The sequence below is a fragment of the Oncorhynchus clarkii genome, chromosome 4 (genome assembly GCF_045791955.1).
Source record: "Oncorhynchus clarkii lewisi isolate Uvic-CL-2024 chromosome 4, UVic_Ocla_1.0, whole genome shotgun sequence".
Lineage (NCBI taxonomy): Eukaryota > Metazoa > Chordata > Actinopteri > Salmoniformes > Salmonidae > Oncorhynchus > Oncorhynchus clarkii.
Window position 1 is genome coordinate 9,535,590 of NC_092150.1, and position 19,458 is coordinate 9,555,047.

Consider the following 19,458-nt stretch of genomic DNA (forward strand, 5'->3'; position numbering starts at 1 on the left):
AACAATCAGAACAGGCATTCCTACCTGTTAAACCCCCCCCCCCCCCGTTCAGAACAGGCATTCCTTTAAGAATGATTTAACTGCAGATTCTTGAACACAATTCTAAATTAAAGCCACTTACGGTCATTAAATTTGTGTTAAATATATAAAGCAACACTTATTGGGCAGTCTTCTACAGTGAATCATATTCAGTTCACCCCCATTACAGAACAGCTACACTGCTAAGGTGGGATCTCCAAACAAAAAGACTATAGAAAAGAGTTAAATTCAAACCATTCAGACTGACTAAACAGAACAAGTGGACAGGAACAGCACCTTGTGGGATTATTTTTATCGTGGTGACAAAGTGTAGGTGAGAGAATGATAAAAAAAAAAAGATCAAGAGCAGGATGGAGGGCTGAGAGATGCTGCTGGACAGAGAAGAGTGGAGGAGAGGGGTGCTGGTGGGGGGAGCTTGAAATGAGGAGCTGCAGCATTCTTTACCCGGAGCATGTTCGTCACATGAACTGCAACGCCGCTCTCGCACTCTCTCTCTCTCTCTCTCTAGCACAACTCTTTCAAACACACACACACACACACACACACCACTAGGGGGAAGCACATTCACAAGCATAGATGGAGCTGCAGACCATTCCTGAGTAACAGACACACTGGAGATACATTTCATTCCCATATGTGCATGTTCCTTACAATGAATGAAATGCTGCTCTAACACCCCCCCCCCCCCCCCCACCGCTCTACCGGCGTCTCCACACCCACCACCACTACCCCCCCACTACCGGGCGTCTCCACACCCACCACCACCACCACTACCCCCCCACATCCACCACCACTACCCCCCACACCGGCCTCTCCACCCCCACCATTCTACCGATGTCTCCACACCCACCACCACTACCACCCCACATCCACCACCACTACCCCCCCTCCGGCGTCTCCACGCCCACCACCACCACTACCAGCAACTCCCCACCTCTCTACCGGCGTCTCCACATCCACCACCACTACCGGCGTCTCCATACCCACCACCACTCCCCCCACACCGGCCTCTCCACCCCCACCACTCTACCGGCGTCTCCACCCCCACCACTCTACCGGCGTCTCCACCCCCACCACTCTACCTGCATCTTCACCCCCCCCCCCCCCCCCCCACCACGTCTCCACCCGCATCCCCCCGTCTGCCCGCGTCTCCACTCTACCTGCAGCACCAACCCCCTCTACTTACGTCTCCACACCCACCACCACTACCCCCTCCCTCCAGTGTCTCCACACCCACCACTCTACCTGCGTCTCCAACACGTCTCCAACCCCTCACGTCTCCACCCGCATCCCCCCACTCTGCCAGCGTCTCCAACCCCCTCTACTAGCGTCTTCACTCCCCCACCCGCGTCTCCAACCCCCTCTACTAGCGTCTTCACTCCCCCCGCACCCCCACCTGCGTCTCCACCCCCCCACCCGCGTCTCCACCCCCCCCACCCGCGTCTCCAACCCCCTCTACTTGCGTCTTCACTCCCCCCACACCCCCACCCACATCTCCACCCCCCCACCCGCGTCTGCACCCCCTCCACCCGCTTCTCCAACCCCCTCTACTAGCGTCTTCAGTCCCCCCGCACCCCCACCCACGTCTCCACCCCCCTCTATTAGCGTCTTCACTCCCCCCGCACCCCCACCTGCATCTCCACCCCCCTCTACTAGCGTCTTCACTCCCCCACCCGCGTCTCCAACCCCCTCTACTAGCGTCTTCACTCCCCCCCCACGCATCTCCAACCCCCTCTACCAGCGTCTTCACTCCCCCCGCATCCCCACCTGCGTCTCCATCCCCCCGCGTCTCCACCCCCCCACCCGCGTCTCCACCCCCCCGCGTCTCCAACCCCTCTACTAGCGTCTCCACTCCCCCCACCCGCGTCTCCCTCCCCCCCACCCGCGTCTCCACCCCCCCCACCCGCGTCTCCAACCCCCTCTCCTAGCGTCTTCACTCCCCCCGCACCCCCACCCGCGTCTCCAACCCCCTCTACTAGCGTCTTCACTACCCCCCCGCGTCTCCAACCCCCTCTACTAGCGTCTTCACTCCCCCCGCACCCCCACCTGCGTCTCCACCCACCTGCGTCTCCATCCCCCCACCTGAGTTTCCAACCCCCTCTACTAGCGTCTTCACTCCCCCCACACCCCCAACCGCATCTCCAACCCCCTCTACTAGCGTCTTCACTCCCACCACTCTACCTGCGTCTCCAACACGTCTCCAACCCCCCACATCTCCACCCGCATCCCCCCACTCTGCTCGCGTCCCCACCCCCCCACTCTGCCCGTGTCTCCAACCCCCTCTACTAGCGTCTTCACTCCCCCCCGCGTCTCCAACCCCCTCTACTAGCGTCTTCACTTCCCCCGCACCCCCACCCGCGTCACCACCCCCCCACCCGCATCTCCAACCCCCTCTACTAGCGTCTTCACTCCCCCCGCACCCCCACCCGCGTCTCCAACCCCCTCACCCGCGTCTCCAACCCCCTCTACTAGCGTCTTCACTCCCCCCACACCCCCACCCGCGTCTCCACCCCCCCCCACCCGCATCTACAACCCCCTCTACTAGCGTCTTCACTCCCCCCGCTCCCCACCCGCGTCTCCACCCCCCCACCCGCGTCTCCAACCCCCTCTATTACCCGCGTCTTCACTCCCCCTCTACTAGCGTCTCCACTCCCCCCGCACCCCCACCTGCGTCTCCCCCCCCCTACCCGCGTCTCCACTCCCCCACCCGCGTCTCCAACCCCCTCTCCTAGCGTCTTCACTCCCCCCGCACCCCCACCTGCGTCTCCACCCACCTGCGTCTCCATCCCCCCACCTGCGTCTCCATCCCCCCACCCGCGTCTCCAACCCCCTCTACTAGCGTCTTCACTCCTCCCGCGTCTCCAACCCCCTCTACTAGCGTCTTCACTCCCCCCACACCCCCACCCGCATCTCCAACCCCCTCTACTAGCGTCTTCACTCCCACCACTCTACCTGCGTCTCCAACACGTCTCCAACCCCCCACATCTCCACCCGCATCCCCCCACTCTGCTCGCGTCCCCACCCCCCCACTCTGCCCGTGTCTCCAACCCCCTCTACTAGCGTCTTCACCCCCCCACCCGCGTCACCAACCCCCTCTACTAGCGTCTTCACTTCCCCCGCACCCGCGTCTCCACCCCCCCACCCGCATCTCCAACCCCCTCTACTAGCGTCTTCACTCCCCCCGCACCCCCACCCGCGTCTCCAACCCCCCCCACCCGCGTCTCCAACCCCCCCCACCCGCGTCTCCAACCCCCTCTACTAGCGTCTTCACTCCCCCCGCTCCCCACCCGCGTCTCCACCCCCCCACCCGCATCTACAACCCCTCTATTAGCGTCTTCACTCCCCCGCTCCCCACCCGCGTCTCCACCCCCCCACCCGCGTCTCCAACCCCCTCTATTAGCGTCTTCACTCCCCCGCCTGCGTCTCCAACCCCCCACCCACGTCTCCAACCCCCTCTACTAGCGTCTTCACTCCCCCTGCACCCCCACCCGCGTCTCCAACCCCCTCTACTAGCGTCTTCACTCCCCCCGCACCCCCACCCGCGTCTCCTCCCCCCCCACCCGCGTCTTCACCCCCCTGCGTCTCCAATCCCCCCACCCGCGTCTCCAACCCCCTCCACTAGCGTCTTCACTCCCCCCGCACCCCCACCTGCGTCTCCACCCCCCTCTACTAGCGTCTTCACTCCCCCCACCCTCGTCTCAAACCCCCTCTACTAGCGTCTTCACTCCCCCCGCACCCACACCTGCGTCTCCACCCCCCTGCGTCTCCAACCCTACTGGCATCTCCACCCCCCCACCCGCGTCTCCACCCCCCTTGCAGCTCCAACCCTCTCTACTAGCGTCTTCACTCCCCCCGCATCTCCAACCCCCTGCGTCTCCACATCCCCACCCGCGTATCCTGGTCCCAGGTCTGTTTGTGTTATTTAGACAATGACCATAAGAGTTGGCAACAGTCTGTTTTGTGAGTCTTGCTCAACCTGGTTGCAAGACCTGCGCTTCAGGGAGAGTAACAAGTTTACCCATACCCTGGCACATAGTCACCTCTACACCGACCTCACCCCCACTACCGCTATACATACTGAGGACTGTTATCATTGGAAATGAATGAGAAGAGGCTGAGGGTTGGTTTCAGGGCGAGGCATGCATATTTCACATCACCACTTAAAGAAAAATTGCCAGGGTGGCATATAAGAAACGCCACGCCCCCCCCCCCCCCAAAAAACTAATTAAACCCTAATTATCAATCATATTAATATCACCTGTTGTACAGTGAGGTAGGCTAGTGGCAGCCTGCCAAACCTCAATGTGAAACAATCAATGTGGAGATTGACTAAATACCTATTATAAATGGTTACATACGAACGTCCACGCAACATGAGAATTATTTTTTGAATCTATGACAAGGCAATAACCGATTACAGAGCTAGAGCGCAGACAAACCCGAACCCCGAGGCATAGAAACCGAGTAGATCAAACTATGTCCTTATGCATTATATCAATGTGACACGTGTCCGATTCCTTAAACGCACATGGCATTAATTTTGTATCAAATTAAAATATAATTCCAAACCCAGACCTTTTTTTGTTTTTTTTTTGACAAACGTGCGTCATGATGCAGAGAAAGATGTGGCCGTTTTGCATATGTGAACGTCTAAGATAAAACCTATCCGGATGCTATGGAGTGCACGCTGGGCCAATTGCGCAGCAAGACGAAAACGCGCTTCTCCTCCAGACGCAGTAGTATACTCGAAAGAGGAGACTGGATAACTGGGTCAAGCTAGGCCAAAGCTATTCCAACGAGACAAGTCTCCGCATTATGCAAAGACACGATTCTCGAATGTCTACACAGCGAAGACAAACTTCTAGATTACCAAAACGGCGACAGAAAGCCCTATAGTTTTAAACACACAAACAAAACAATTTTGAAACAAGACAACTGTCTGGATACGAATGAGACCAAATACAGTCAGAGGCAAAGAAACTAATAACCAAAGATCAATACATTTGATAACCCATTGCGTCAAAAAAAAAAAAAAAAAAACATGGTAACAGTACGCATGACCAAATATATAAAACTGTTGAATAACCTAACGATGTCAACATTAGGAATCTATATTTATAGAATTGGGCAGGTTGTTCCTACAGCAAGTGGATGGGCAATTGTTGCCCAGTGTGCCGCTGGATGAATGCTCACCCACAACACATGACAGAGCTCTGAATGAGTGCACAACCTGCGCAAATTGGTTTGTGGTTCATCTGTACTGGACATCTTTGTAGATTCTAAAGGAGGGCGAAAAACAACGCTGGTTTGGGTTCTGGAACATCAGTCAGAGGTGCTGAAGTGCGGGTGTTGCGCACACACACACACACACACATTTAGCCAATAAGCATGATCTTGTTAACCAGTTAGTGCGTTTACTCGATAGCCCTGTTACACAACTCAACTTTCTAATGTCGCTGATACGTCAAAAATTATGAGAATACATTTTTTTGGGGGGAATTGCAAAGTTTCCCTGAAATATCCCAATGTTGACATTTTATTGTCGAGTTCAGGGCTTATTGAACAGCATTCGTGACTTGGGTTTTTTCGTAAGGAATTCGTGTGACCAACTCACCTGCCCATTTGCCCAATTTCGGAGAGAGCAACTGTCCATTTCCCAAGACCCAAATCCGAAAACCCTGGAGGAGTCGGTGGAGCACCCATAAAGACAGTGAGGCCACGGTGAATGTCCCGACCCAGAAGAGCGGCGTCTCGGTCATATGAAGCATGTCGTCCAACTTCAACGAATGCATGACAGCGGTTTTTCAGTGACTGTGTGGAGACCTCAAATTTAGGCAACGTGCTCTAATTTCAAGACACACCGTGAGTCCCTTTATAAGGTGGTTGTAGCGTCACACTCCCACAACTCCCCCAACACTCGTCTATCCAGATTTAAGCACACGCCCACCACCTACTCAACGGCTGCCTGCCAACCCACCTCCACTCCTGATTGGCTACAACAGCTGTCTACCAATAGAAACGGCCCACACTTTGGTGAATTTACATGTCAATCACGAAGAGTCTATTTCCATTCATGCAATTTTGTGTATGAAGGGGGGGGGGTCACATGTAGGTCCTAGGTGAGGAACGATTGGGCGCACATTACGGCAACTTCTTTTCCGAGCCTTTTATTGGCTCTAGTCGAACAGGTTTTTCAGTTTCAGTCAGGGTTATGAAACCCTCCAAATCCACGCGTTCAAAAAAACAACTGTCCACACCACTTTATGAATGGAAGGATGCTCCGATTGGTCGAACAATAATCTATCCACCAGCCTCCCGGAGAGCTTTTGGAAAGACGCCATTCGATAAAGAAATGTCTATCATTGGTATCAGCGCGCACCCTTCTGGACATGACTCATTCGCCTATTTTAAGCACCCTGGTACCATTATATTGATAATTACAACATGTGATAGGGTATGTGTAAGTAAGCATTTTACTATTAGTCTAAACATAATGTTTAGGAAGCATGTGACGAATACAATTGTATTTTATTTGACATTTCATAGTTAAAGCTTATAAGCAAACGCGTGTTTTTTTTGCTTACATGAGAGCTAGTGGCGCGCGTGAACAATAGCAACCCCCCCCCCCCCCCCCCCCATAAAAACTACAAACCCCATCTGGCCGATTTCATTCTATTCTCATGTTTCGCGAGACTACTGTCTCGCCATAGTAAATCAAAGATGGTGGATGAATAAAGATGTCCCACTCCCACAACTGTGACAAAAAAAATCTAAGTTCCGGTCTGCTTAAGGGGTCTCTCATTAGCACCAATGCATTAGCAGCTGTGTCTGGTCTGCTCAGTTGAACATGAACCAGAGAAAATGAGAGAGTGAGATGTCTCGCTTCCTCTTCTGTCTCTGAGTAAAATTTCCAAACACGGAAGAGGAGGGGCGGATGTGTGATTACATAAACAGAGAGACAGTCAGTGAATTTCTAACATTTTATTCCGTTGCACTGTACATTTGTGAGCCACAATGATATCTCGAACATGATTATTGAGAGAATATGCGTCTCCTTTGCATAATGTCACGACTGTGGAAAAATGTAGACTTGTCGTTGGGCATTTTGATGTACAGTGCGTCAGCCTGCAATCCAGACAGAGCGTCTCACAACAGTGTATCCTTGGATATTCTTGCCTTGAAGACACCCCGCTGTCGCCATAGTCTATTAGCTGTATGCCTGCACCGACATGTAAACTAAACATGAAATATGAACAAACCACAAATGCCCTAGAACATTTTACCAATGCAATGTGCTCAGCAAAATGTGCTCAGTAGGAAAAAACGATTGACTTTTGACAAGTCATCATTCAACCATTTGCATTCTTTGACAGAAGTGAAGATCATTCGATATATACGTGATAGGTAGCGCCTACGTTATGGCTTGGATGAACTGGCGTTTCAGACGTTCATCTCACTTTTGTAACGTAGCCTATTTGGCATAGTAGCAAATTTACAGAATATTCTTACATTATTAATATATCTCTTCAGGTTACTCAAACAGGGGTTATTCATTAAGAGGTAGCCTATTTTATTTATCATCCTGCTTAGATAGCTTATGATTTAACTTTACCAACTATAGTGCCATTTTATAAAGGTCCATCAGAATTAATCTCTAAATTAAAGACAGCAACAACAACAAAAGGGGCAAAACATTTACAACCAATGAGTATATTGAAAAGATATCTCAGCATTTGAGATCTTATGAGCGTGCATCAAAGGGACATGACTTACAGTCTATACCCATCAAATGAATACAACAATACCACATGTAATTGTAAATTAGGATAGAAATACATTCAGCACTCTTCATATGTCACGTCCATCTGTTTTGTGAGTTACGTCAGTAGTGGTTATTCACACTGCTCTGAGCCCCCACCACGAACATCTGAAAAACAGTGATTATGCGTCAGCCCATAACATTAGCAATACACAATGACACCCCAGCCAAAAATAGATATTTTTTTAAAGGCCCAAAAATAAGAGGTGAAATCAACAATTCATCATCCCGTTCACGCACAGATATTTCAGAATGATTTCATAACAATCACATCAATGCTGAAAATATCCAACACCTCGTCTCCAATGAAGAAGTAGTTATACAATTACTCACAACAACTTCCTCAATCTGTCATTATGATTTTCTGCCATGGTTTCAAATATGACAATGCACAATAAACAAAACAATTGTAAGTAAATATTCTACACGACCGTGTCAGCTACTCAAACACCCAGCAGTTTATTGAGCAACAATTCTATACATCATGCCACGCAACAACATTTTCTCTTTTAGAGAATATATACATATATATATATATATATATATATAAATATATATATATATGTGTGTGTGTTTGCATATGCATTTTTGTTAATGGAACATCACGTGATGAATTCTAGGCAGGTATGTATTCATAAAGACCTATACACAGACACACACCGATTGATTATACATCAACAGAAATAGTGTCCCCGGTAAACACATTAAAAATAAGGCATTTATTGACATTGCAACAGCCCATTTGATGGAAAATATAAAATACATTTCAGCGTTAGGAGTTCAAAGGACATCTGTATATTCTAGTGGTCTAATCCACACACACACACCCTTCCAGACACCCCTCTTACATACTGTATACTGACACACACACTCTTGAAACAGACAAACACACTATTTTATCTCTCTCTCACACACACACACACACACACGTGCAAACGCACACACACACACACACCCTTCCAGACACCCCTCTTACATACTGTATACTGACACACACACTCTTGAAACAGACAAACACACTATTTTATCTCTCTCACACACACACACACGTGCAAACACACACACACACACCCTTCCAGACACCTCTCTTACATACTGTATACTGACACACACACTCTTGAAACAGACAAACACACTATTTTATCTCTCTCTCACACACACACACGTGCAAACACACACACGCACACACACCCTTCCAGACACCCCTCTTACATACTGTATACTGACACACACACTCTTGAAACAGACAAACACACTATTTTATTTCTCTCACACCACACACACAATCATTTTTGGGAGTTCAAAGGCCGTCTGTATATTGTAGTGGTCTAATCCTGCATCATCTGTATAACTGGCTGTATGAACTGGCTACGAAACACTACTCTGCTGTCAGACAGGCCCTATAGCTCTTCAATGTCTTCAATAAATAAATGTCCTGTAATATGTTTTAACTGTCCTGTCTTCTAGTTAGGCCAAGTAGTATGTATTTTCAGTGCTATTTGTAATGATGTAAAATTCAGCTTTTTCTTCTATTTTTTCTTTCAAGTCAAATGCATCCTATTTGACTTAAACACATTTCAGCGTCGTGTGCAGTTGGAATGGGACATACAACCCATTCAGAATTACAGAAAATATATGGACTCTCATCTTGACAATATTCTGAAACACCTGGGTGTTGCATACATTTCCCCTGAAACACACAGTTACTCCACTAGTATCATGTGGGCTGCTACACTTTCCCCTCTCTTTTGTCCAGTGCATATACATTTCCCCCCATTTCAAACAATCACCATGTGTATGTTTATCTCTGTTTTGTACTTAAAGTTCACATTTGACATTTGTAATAAAAATATGCCAATCAATAAATTATTTGATGTGTAAGTGTTTAAAATGGCCCCTTGAAGTCATACAAGAGAGCGCAACGGTTCAGCACCACCGTTCAGTGGACAGCGACACTCACCTAACAGCCCCCAGCTCGGCTGCTCATGCGCTCCAATATTATGTCCTATCAATATTAAAGCAATTGTCCATGATGTTTAGGGAACTTTTTCTCCACATACAAGGTATGTACAAATATGCATACAGCTGTGCGTACATTTTTCAAGCTCTTCCCTGCTGGCACATGCTGTATGTGCAACAAAATACAACGTGAATTTACAGACCTTGCATTTTAAAAAATCGGATCAATTCTAACCTGGTCACAATTCCACACTGAAACTGCCATATTAAGGCAACCTAATTGCTCTTATATTTGACAACATTTGTAATACACAATATAATATCTGTGTAAGAGTAAAGGAACAAATGACCCGGTTTCTTGACACACGTATGATTCTGTCACAGTACCACAGTTTTCAAATATACCATCAAACCGCCCGCTCCTTCACAAACGAGTAGAGCGTGTTCACACTGAGAAGAACAGCAATACTTTACAGAGCCCAAGCACAGTCTTACCATGTTTGTATCAAGAATTTCAGTTCTAACTTCATCAAACACTCCCTAACAAAACTAACAAGCAATTTACTAATGTCTTACTTTTAGGACACAGAACATAAGGCATTTTGATAAGTAATTAACGGCTTTCTAATATTTAGAGAAATTACAGTACCGTGATAATATCTGGCTGGTTAAATCAAATCAGTAGGCCACACAAGGTCCTACTTATAGGCTACATGATTTTGCAAGCAAAAGAGTCTAACTATATAATGCTAAAATGTATTACATTTCTTAGGGGGACATAAAATCTTTTTCAATCAATATATTCATACACATCCTCTATCTCTCTCTCACATACACACACGCACGTGCAAACACACACACACACACACACACACACACACACACACACACACACACACACACACCCTTCCAGACACCCCTCTTACATACTGTATACTGACACACACACTCTTGAAACAGACAAACACACTATTTTATCTCTCTCACACCACACACACAATCATTTTTGGGAGTTCAAAGGCCGTCTGTATATTGTAGTGGTCTAATCCTGCATCATCTGTATAACTGGCTGTATGAATCGTCTAAGAAATACTACTCTGCTGTCAGACAGTCCCTCTAGCTCTTCAATGTCTTCAATAAATACATGTCCTGTAATATGTTTTAACTGTCCTGTCTTCTAGTTAGGCCAAGTAGTATGTATTTTCAGTGCTATTTGTAATGATGTAAAATTCGGCTTTTTCTTACGTTTTTTTCTTTCAAGTCAAATGCATCCTATTTGACTTAAACACATTTCAGCGTCGTGTGCAGTTGGAATGGGACATACAACTCATTCGGAATTATAGAAAATATATGGACTCTCATCTTGACAATATTCTGAAACACCTGGGTGTTGCATACATTTCCCCTGAAACACACAGTTACTACACTAGTATCATGTGGGCTGCTACACTTTCCCCTCTCTTTTGTCCAGTGCATATACATTTCCCCCCATTTCAAACAATCACCATGTGTATGTTTATCTCTGTTTTGTACTTAAAGTTCACATTTGACATTTGTAATAAAAAATATGCCAATCAATAAATTATTTGATGTGTAAGTGTTTAAAATGGCCCCTTGAAGTCATACAAGAGAGCGCAACAGTTCAGCACCACCGTTCAGTGGACAGCGACACTCACCTAACAGCCCCCAGCTCGGCTGCTCATGCGCTCCAATATTATGTCCTCTCAATATTAAAGCAATTGTCCATGATGTTTAGGGAACTTTTTCTCCACATACAAGGTATGTACAAATATGCATACAGCTGTGCGTACATTTTTCAAGCTCTTCCCTGCTGGCACATGCTGTATGTGCAACACAATACAACGTGAATTTACAGACCTTGCATTTAAAAAAATCGGATCAATTCTAACCTGGTCACAATTCCACACTGAAACTGCCATATTAAGGCAACCTAATTGCTCTTATCTTTGACAACATTTGTAATACACAATATAATATCTGTGTAAGAGTAAAGGAACAAATTACCCGGTTTCTTGACACACGTATGATTCTGTCACAGTACCACAGTTTTCAAATATACCATCAAACCGCCCGCTCCTTCACAAACGAGTAGAGCGTGTTCACACTGAGAAGAACAGCAATACTTTACAGAGCCCAAGCACAGTCTTACCATGTTTGTATCAAGAATTTCAGTTCTAACTTCATCAAACACTCCCTAACAAAACTAACAAGCAATTTACTAATGTCTTACTTTGATGACACAGAACATAAGACATTTTGATAAGTAATTAACGGCTTTCTAATATTTAGAAAAATTACAGTACCATGATAATATCTGGTTAAATCAAATCAGTAGGCCACACAAGGTCCTACTTATAGGCTATATGATTTTGCAAGCAAAAGAGTCTAACTATATAATGCTAAAATGTATTACATTTCTTAGGGGGACATAAAATCTTTTTCAATCAATATATTCATACACATCCTCTATCTCTCTCTCACACACACACATACACACACACACACACATACACACACACACACACACACACACACACACACACACACACACACACACACACACACACACACACACACACACACACACACACACACACACACACACACACACACACACACACCCTTACTTATCTTTACATGTTGGAGTTGAAAATGTTCACCTCAACTAAGACAATCATTACCAGTACAACTATTGTAAACTTTAACCTACAATTTCTCTAAGTAAATCTTAGAGCTTCAAGAACACTGACAAGTCAAGAGCAAAATAAGGATTAAAGATCAGCTGCTAAAGATATTGAATGTGTGCTAACATGTCTCTTGGAACAAAGAAAAAACTATTTTCTCCTCTCACATTAAATTATCAATGGGATACGTCGCAAATGGAACAGGAAGATACAAAGAGAATACTCTTTGTCCTTTTTCTGTTCTAAGAATACTCATTGTTCTTTTTCTGTTCTAAGAGTACTCATTGTCCTTTTTCTGTTCTAAGAGTACTCTTTGTCCTTTTTCTGTTCTAAGAATACTCTTTGTCCTTTTTCTGTTCTAAGAATACTCTTTGTCCTTTTTCTGTTCTAGGAATACTCTTTGTCCTTTTTCTGTTCTAGGAATACTCTTTGTCCTTTTTCTGTTCTAAGAATACTCTTTGTCCTTTTTCTGTTCTAGGAATACTCTTTGTCCTTTTTCTGTTCTAGGAATACTCTTTGTCCTTTTTCTGTTCTAGGAATACTCTTTGTCCTTTTTCTGTTCTAGGAATACTCTTTGTCCTTTTTCTGTTCTAGGAATACTCTTTGTCCTTTTTCTGTTCTAGGAATACTCTTTGTCCTTTTTCTGTTCTAAGAATACTCTTTGTCCTTTTTCTGTTCTAAGAATACTCTTTGTCCTTTTTCTGTTCTAAGAATACTCTGTAATTTGTATATTCTAAGAATACTCATTGTAATTTTTCTGTTCTAAGAATACTCTGTAATTTGTATATTCTAAGAATACTCTTTGTCCTTTTTCTGTTCTAAGAATACTCTGTCATTTGTATATTCTAAGAATACTCATTGTAATTTTTCTGTTCTAAGAATACTCTGTAATTTGTATTTTCTAAGAATACTCATTGTCATTTTTCTGTTCTAAGAATAATCTGTGATGTTTATATTCAAAGAATACTATGTATTTTTTCTGTTCTGAGAATACTCACGGTCATTTTTCCGTTCTAAAAATACTCATTGTTCTGTTCTAATCTCTTTATCAAACTAGATACTAGTTTTAGAGGACAAGAGCTTTAAATCAATGGCCAAAACAATATAATATGTTGAGAACAGAAGTATGTGCAGTTGTAAATGTGTGGCTTTATATGTGGATTTATATACAGTCATTGATATCAAACAAAGTTTTGGAAATGTATACATATTGTCTGCTCACAAATACATGCATGATTTCCTTGGCTTGTTCTAAGTATCATCTCATAAATGGCATCTATAGCACTAGGAAATGACCGAATCTGACACCAGAATGGCACCTACCCACGTCTGCCTGGTCTACATGAGACACCTTACTTTAACCATTGTTCATTTGAGTATTCTTCATGACAAAGCATGCTGGGTAAAAGGCTCCTTTTTTAAAGAAGCACACACTCAACAAGATACAGGTGACCATGACTAACAAGACATAGAGACAATGACTAACAAGACACAGAGACAATGACTAACAAGACACAGAGACAATGACTAACAAGATACAGAGACAATGACTAACAAGACACAGAGACAATGACTAACAAGACACAGAGACAATGACTAACAAGACACAGAGACAATGACTAACAAGACACAGAGACAATGACTAACAAGATACAGAGACAATGACTAACAAGACACAGAGACAATGACTAACAAGACACAGAGACAATGACTAACAAGACACAGAGACAATGACTAACAAGACACAGAGACAATGACTAACAAGACACAGAGACAATGACTAACAAGATACAGAGACAATGACTAACAAGACACAGAGACAATGACTAACAAGACACAGAGACAATGACTAACAAGATACAGAGACAATGACTAACAAGACACAGAGACAATGACTAACAAGACACAGAGACAATGACTAACAAGACACAGAGACAATGACTAACAAGACACAGAGACAATGACTAACAAGACACAGAGAGGATGGAACCCTAAGCCTTGTTTCTATCCCTGACCTCTGGTACCGTAAATGTCAGACTAAGAGTGCTGATCTAGGATCAGGTGGGTGTCAGCTGTCCATATAATCTTATCCATTGGGATTCCAAAGACAAAAATGAGCCTACAACAGCACTCCTAATATGATATGCATGATCTTGTTCCCCCTGACACTGAATACACTGTATTCATGGTTTTACTTCCAATGAAATGTTAAGTTCTGCTTGAGAGACTCTCCTCAGAAAACAGTGCGGTCGGCAGTATTGTCAGCTTTTGAGATTTGTTTCGGAACAGATTAGGACAAAATGTATGCAATTTCGTTATGTATCTAGACACAATCTAGAACTCGATCTTTTTTCCCTCCAAGTTTGTTCTCTCTCTCTCTCTCTCTCCCTATCTCTCGCTCGCTCTCTCTCTTGTTCTCTCATAGTGCATGTGCCCCGCCCAAAATGGCCGTCATTCAGCGTACCTCCTCTCTGGTTGATACCTCCTGATACCTCCTCTCTGGTTGATACCTCCTGATACCTCCTGATAACTCCTGATACCTCCTCTCTGGTTGATACCTCCTGATACCACCTGATACCTCCTGATACCTCCTCTCTGGTTGATAACTCCTGATACCTCCTGATAACTCCTGATACCTCCTCTCTGGTTGATAACTCCTGATAACTCCTGATAACTCCTGATACCTCCTGATAACTCCTCTCTGGTTGATACCTCCTGATAACTCCTGATACCTCCTGATAACTCCTCTCTGGTTGATACCTCCTGATAACTCCTGATACCTCCTCCTCCTGATAACTCCTCTCTGGTTGATACCTCCTGATACCTCCTCTCTGGTTGATACCTCCTGATAACTCCTGATACCTCCTCTCTGGTTGATACCTCCTGATACCTCCTGATAACTCCTGATACCTCCTCTCTGGTTGATACCACCTGATACCTCCTGATAACTCCTGATAACTCCTGATACCTCCTCTCTGGTTGATACCACCTGATACCTCCTGATAACTCCTGATACCTCCTCTCTGGTTGATACCTCCTGATACCTCCTGATACCTCCTGATAACTCCTGATACCTCCTCTCTGGTTGATACCTTCTGATACCTCCTGATATCTCCTGATAACTCCTGATACCTCCTCTCTGGTTGATACCTCCTGATACCTCCTGATATCTCCTGATAACTCCTGATACCTCCTCTCTGGTTGATACCTCCTGATAACTCCTGATACCTCCTCTCTGGTTGATACCTCCTGATAACTCCTGATACCTCCTCTCTGGTTGATACCTCCTGATAACTCCTGATACCTCCTCTCTGGTTGATACCTCCTGATACCTCTTCTCTGGTTGATACCTCCTGATACCTCCTGATAACTCCTGATACCTCCTCTCTGGTTGATACCTCCTGATACCTCCTGATAACTCCTGATAACTCCTGATACCTCCTCTCTGGTTGATAACTCCTGATACCTCCTCTCTGGTTGATACCTCCTGATACCTCCTGATAACTCCTGATACCTCCTCTCTGGTTGATACCTCCTGATACCTCCTGATAACTCCTGATACCTCCTCTCTGGTTGATACCTCCTGATACCTCCTCTCTGGTTGATACCTCCTGATAACTCCTCTCTGGTTGATACCTCCTGATACCTCCTGATAACTCCTCTCTGGTTGTTACCTCCTGATAACTCGAGAAATCTCCTCTCTGGTTGATACCTCCTGATATCCCCTCTCTGGTTGATACCTCCTGATAACTCCTGATAACTCCTCTCTGGTTGTTACCTCCTGATAACTCGAGAAATCTCCTCTCTGGTTGATACCTCCTGATATCCCCTCTCTGGTTGATACCTCCTGATACCTCCCAATACCTCCCCTCTGGTTACCTCCTGATAACTCCTGATACCTCCTGATAACTCCTGATACCTCCCGATACCTCTTCTCTGGTTGATACCTCCTGATACCTCCTCTCTGGCTGATACCTCCTGATCCCTCCTTTCTGGTTGATACCTCCTGATACCTCCTCTCTGGTTGATACCTCCTGATAACTCCTGATACCTCCTGATACCTCCTCTCTGGTTGATACCTCCTGATACCTCCCAATACCTCCTCTCTGGTTGATATCTCCTGATACCTCCTGATAACTCCTGATACCTCCTGATACCTCCCAATACCTCCTCTCTGGTTGATATCTGGTTGATACCTCCTGATACCTCCCAATACCTCCTCTCTGGTTGATATCTCCTGATACCTCCTGATAACTCCTGATACCTCCTGATAACTCCTCTCTGGTTGATACCTCCTGATACCTCTTCTCTGGTTGATACCTCCTGATACCTCCTGATACCTCTTCTCTGGTTGATACCTCCTGATACCTCCTCTCTGGTTGATACCTCCTGATAACTCCTGATACCTCCTCTCTGGTTGATACCTCCTGATACCTCCTGATATCTCCTGATAACTCCTGATACCTCCTGATACCTCCTGATACCTCCTGATAACTTCTGATACCTCCTGATAACTTCTGATACCTCCTGATACCTCCTCTCTGGTTGATACCTCCTGATATATCCTGATACCTCCTGATACCTCCTCTCTGGTTGATACCTCCTGATACCTCCTCTATTGAACTTCTGGATTATTCTCCTTCAATTTGAGCCCCCCCCCCCCCCTCCCCAGTTGTTTCGTACTCTTAATCCATTTCTTTCCTCCATCTTCCTCTTCCTCTCCTCTTCTTCTCCCAGGATGTACAAATCTCTCCGTTTCAACACTCACCATTCACAACATCCTTTAATAAATCTCCTCTGAAAACAAGAGAAATACACAGACGTCATGAGACTCTGCTCATAACAATGGGAGTAATGGAGACACAGACGCTACGAGACTCTAATCATAACAATGGGAGTAATGGAGACACAGACGTCATGAGACTCTGCTCATAACAATGGGAGTAATGAAGACACAGACGCCATGAGACTCTGCTCATAACAATGGGAGTAATGGAGACACAGACACCATGAGACTCTGCTCATAACAATGGGAGTAATGAAGACACAGACGCTACGAGACTCTGCTCATAACAATGGGAGTAATGGAGACACAGACGCCATGAGACTCTGCTCATAACAATGGGAGTAATGAAGACACAGAAGCTACGAGACTCTGCTCATAACAATGGGAGTAATGGAGACACAGACGCCATGAGACTCTGCTCATAACAATGGGAGTAATGAAGACACAGACGTCATGAGACTCTGCTCATAACAATGGGAGTAATGAAGACACAGACGCTACGAGACTCTGCTCATAACAATGGGAGAAATGAAGACACAGACGCCATGAGACTCTGCTCATAACAATGGGAGTAATGAAGACACAGACGCTACGAGACTCTGCTCATAACAATGGGAGTAATGGAGACACAGACGCCATGAGACTCTGCTCATAACAATGGGAGTAATGAAGACACAGACGCTACGAGACTCTGCTCATAACAATGGGAGTAATGGAGACACAGACGCCATGAGACTCTGCTCATAACAATGGGAGTAATGAAGACACAGACGTCATGAGACTCTGCTCATAACAATGTGAGTAATGAAGACACAGACGCTACGAGACTCTGCTCATAACAATGGGAGTAATGAAGACACAGACGCCATGAGACTCTGCTCATAACAATGGGAGTAATGGAGACACAGACGCCATGAGACTCTGCTCATAACAATGGGAGTAATGGAGACACAGACGCCATGAGACTCTGCTCATAACAATGGGAGTAATGAAGACACAGACGCTACGAGACTCTGCTCATAACAATGGGAGTAATGAAGACACAGACGCTACGAGACTCTGCTCATAACAATGGGAGTAATGGAGACACAGACGCCATGAGACTCTGCTCATAACAATGGGAGTAATGAAGACACAGAAGCTACGAGACTCTGCTCATAACAATGGGAGTAATGGAGACACAGACGCCATGAGACTCTGCTCATAACAATGGGAGTAATGAAGACACAGACGTCATGAGACTCTGCTCATAACAATGGGAGTAATGAAGACACAGACGCTACGAGACTCTGCTCATAACAATGGGAGTAATGAAGACACAGACGCCATGAGACTCTGCCCATAACAATGGGAGTAATGAAGACACAGACGCTACGAGACTCTGCTCATAACAATGGGAGTAATGGAGACACAGACGCCATGAGACTCTGCTCATAACAATGGGAGTAATGAAGACACAGACGCTACGATAACAATGACTCTGCTCATAACAATGGGAGTAATGGAGACACAGACGCCATGAGACTCTGCTCATAACAATGGGAGTAATGAAGACACAGACGTCATGAGACTCTGCTCATAACAATGTGAGTAATGGAGACACAGACGCTACGAGACTCTGCTCATAACAATGGGAGTAATGAAGACACAGACGCCATGAGACTCTGCTCATAACAATGGGAGTAATGGAGACACAGACGCCATGAGACTCTGCTCATAACAATGGGAGTAATGGAGACACAGACGCCATGAGACTCTGCTCATAACAATGGGAGTAATGAAGACACAGACGCTACGAGACTCTGCTCATAACAATGGGAGTAATGAAGACACAGACGCTACGAGACTCTGCTCATAACAATGGGAGCAACACACTACTATTGCTATGAGGACAAAGGGACAAACACACTGTAAAACTCACATGTGCAGCAAATGATATTGTGTGCGCACACACAGACACAAACACACACACACACACACACACACACACACACACACACACACACACACACACACACACACACACACACAGACACACACACACACACACACACACACACACACACACACACACACACACACACACACACACACACACACACACACACACACACACACACAACACACACAAACACACTCACAGACACACA

General features: G+C 45.7%; 1 protein-coding gene and 1 long non-coding RNA gene across 2 annotated transcripts in view; both read right to left on the bottom strand.

Moving 5' to 3' along the window:
* Window positions 1-5,958, bottom strand: part of LOC139406426 (very-long-chain 3-oxoacyl-CoA reductase-A-like) — a 28,571-nt gene extending 22,613 nt beyond the window's left edge. Inside the window, exon 1 of the mRNA XM_071148985.1 lies at window positions 5,654-5,958. Coding sequence (XP_071005086.1) covers window positions 5,654-5,831 — 178 coding nt within the window. The 5' untranslated portion in view covers window positions 5,832-5,958. The remainder of the gene's footprint in view (window positions 1-5,653) is intronic.
* A 1,618-nt stretch (window positions 5,959-7,576) lies between these two features.
* LOC139407554 (uncharacterized) overlaps window positions 7,577-19,458 on the bottom strand; it is a 46,153-nt gene continuing 34,271 nt past the window's right edge. Inside the window, exon 4 of the long non-coding RNA XR_011634108.1 lies at window positions 7,577-7,966. This is a non-coding gene — a long non-coding RNA (uncharacterized lncRNA). The remainder of the gene's footprint in view (window positions 7,967-19,458) is intronic.